Source organism: Laccaria bicolor, genomic scaffold (genome assembly GCF_000143565.1).
Source record: "Laccaria bicolor S238N-H82 LACBIscaffold_70 genomic scaffold, whole genome shotgun sequence".
In the NCBI taxonomy this organism is placed as follows: domain Eukaryota; kingdom Fungi; phylum Basidiomycota; class Agaricomycetes; order Agaricales; family Hydnangiaceae; genus Laccaria; species Laccaria bicolor.
The window spans coordinates 241926-244862 of NW_001889941.1; the positions used below are offsets into that span (position 1 = coordinate 241926).

General features: G+C 42.4%; 1 protein-coding gene across 1 annotated transcript; it reads left to right on the plus strand.

Moving 5' to 3' along the window:
• Positions 1-820: 820 nt before the first annotated feature.
• LACBIDRAFT_316235 (uncharacterized protein) lies at positions 821-2937 on the plus strand (the record flags this gene model as incomplete). Its single annotated transcript, XM_001889632.1, has 3 exons — positions 821-837; positions 893-985; positions 1035-2937. Coding segments are annotated over 3 exons (2013 nt in total), but the record flags the coding sequence as incomplete, so codon positions are not given.

Sequence of the window (2937 nt, forward strand, 5' to 3'; positions counted from 1 at the left end):
CCAATTTTTTCAGTATTTTGTGTTTTTCTCAATGAGGAATGGTCTGCATGACATTATTTATATATATCTATAAAGGTAAGGAAAGGGGCTACAATTATTGTTTATGGAGCTAAGTGAGAGGCTGTGTTTCTGATACCGTGGGAATTTTAACCCAAAAAAGGAAATTCATCACAAATATATAGAGCATGCTATTATAGGTCACAAAATATAACTAACCATCCTCTTTCCTGAGATATATGCAAACAGGACTGTGGGAATATTTTACCATAAACAGAAAAATAGTTATAAAATTGGGAAAATTTGCTATAAAATGAAAAAAAAAAAAAAAAGAATACCACACATTGTTGCTATGATATTGATGGCTAGGCTCAGAGCTCAGGGTCTATTTGCAAATATAGAACAAAACTCAGAAAATCATAAAGTGATTACATGACCAATTTCCTAATATTAAATTTAGAGTCCACAGAAAGGACTCATACATGCCATGCAAAGCACTGGCCCACACCCACAAGTCAAGGTCTTTGCATCATTGGATAATATATTTCGACGGTCACAACGAGACGGCTGCTTTGACTCCAATTGATTTTTGAGATCTCTCCGATCCAAGCGTCAACTTGACTGGCGTGATAGCGTCTTGGTTATACCAAACCTATCTTCTGTCCTGGTTCTTGCATTCAGATTAGCACGATAGCGTCTTGGTTATACCAAACCTGTTGTGGGTTCAATATTTGCTTTCTCAAACGCAATAAGGTCTCGATTATTACGAACTTATCATCAACGGACTCCATTGAGGTCAGAAAATCTAGTTGCTAAACGCTACATGGACAATCCATCTCTGTAAGCGTTGCGATTTTCGCGTATTTCACCGTACTCAATTCATCGTGCACTTTAGCGTTACGCCTTGGGACATGGCTGCTCCCAGTGCACCCCGGCGTGAGCCTTATTTTCCAGAGTTGCACAGCGCCACGGCTGAAAATGAAAATGCGTGCGTATTTGTTAACAATTGCACTCCATCTTTACTAACTAGTATCAAGGCCCCTTGATCGCTCTCGTGGACGACTTCAACGAATTCAAGACCGGCTGTTTTATTCTCCTAACTGTAGTGATGATATTCAAACTCCTCCAAACTGTGTTGATCTTCGAAGCCCGGAAAGTCCCACTGTACACTTCCATGAAAATCTGTCTGCCATGATCCACGTACCTCATTGGTGGACACAGGTGTTTGGGTGGATGGCATTCATACCTAAATGTGCTCACCTTGAAGGTGCTTTACTTGGCATTCTTGCTCACATACGCAGTGATTTCGATCAAGTCGATGGCAAGTACCAGTTGCCTGCCCACGTTATGAACGGATGGCGAAATGCAGAATGTTGGATGGTCAACGCAATGAAAGGCTTGAGTAGATTTGGAGCACTCGCTCCCGCATATCCTTCTGCACGAGGATATCTGAGGGCACATGCATCACCTTCCATTGCATGGAGGGAAGCACATGCCGCTAGAGAAATCTTTCTTCTGTGGATTGGTCTCTTCTCTTACGCAGTCGCAAGAGCCGATTCAACATCGTATCAAGAATGGAACTCCTTTCTGGTTGAAAAGCTGCAGTTCCATCCTTCAATTATTGACCTCATTCGTGCATCTGATATTGGCACTTGTACCCACGAGAGTCGGCGTGTGGGCACATTTATACATCTGAACAATACCGACATTAGACACACCTGCCAACCATCTGTCCGATGGTTTGTCGATCATAATATTCCTGTCTGGTACCAATGGGACAAGTATGAGATTAAGAGAGCTGAGGGAAATCCTTATTTATCATCAATAGGCCCTCTGCCTCATCAAATCGAGTTTCAAAGGGAGGAAGCTCTTTCCCACATACCAACAAATCTCGCTAAGAAGTACCCGAACCAGATTTGGGAACATTTTTTCCAGAAACGCAGGGAGTGCTTAACCCGATTGCTCTTTCTTGAGAAGCCATCTGAACGTGAGAGAAGGTTGAATCGAGAACAGATACCACCAACAAAGACTGCACAGGTCTTTGTGTGGGACAGAGATCCTGATCATCTTGTTCGTGAGGAGGTTTTTGTAAGAGAACGTGAGGAAACTTTGGCAGAATATGGCTCTCAGCAAAAAGTCTATAGCTCATTCTGGAATCAGTGGGACTGTTGCTGTGCATTTGGACCACCAGATGCATCTAGCAGTCAGGAAGATGAAGATGCATATAAAGATGCTGATCCTTTCCAAAATCCCAAGCAGTATGATGAGGTGATTGAACAACCCCCACTACAACAACCCATGATTCAGCCCATGACCGAAGAAGACTATGAGAATGCCAATACATTGCCTGACCACTACCAGGACACTCTGAAGGGCCCAAGGTGCACCTTACAAGGTCTGATCGATCAAGTACAACACATCATGCATGAACGTTATGGATTGGTCACTCCACAAACCTTCAACTCTCAAGGATTACCCTCTTTGACTAGTAAACATCGAAAGTTTTGGCTCCGATGGATTGGTCGATTGCCAACAAATAAAAATGAAGATGTGTTACATCAATTCTGGAATTTGGACCTTGTTAGGTTTTGGGTTGCCTTCACGGAAGAACTGCAGTGTCGCCAAAACATTCAAAATATCAACTGTGATATTAACATGTATCATGCTGATTCCTTAACAAAATCCAAACGCCTTCAACAGATCTGTCATGTGATCAATATTCGTGACAATGAACGGCATGATTTCAATCACCCATACAAAGATGATAGAAAACACATCAAAACCTGGTATATCTTTGACTTTGGAGTAGAAGCCACAGTGCCATGGAAATTGGCAGTCACATCAGCATCAGATGCATTGCTTGTCTGTAGACTTGATGATCGATTCCTGGATATTGATATTGCTAGGTATCTGGCAGGTCGTGACATTGCATTTCGAACG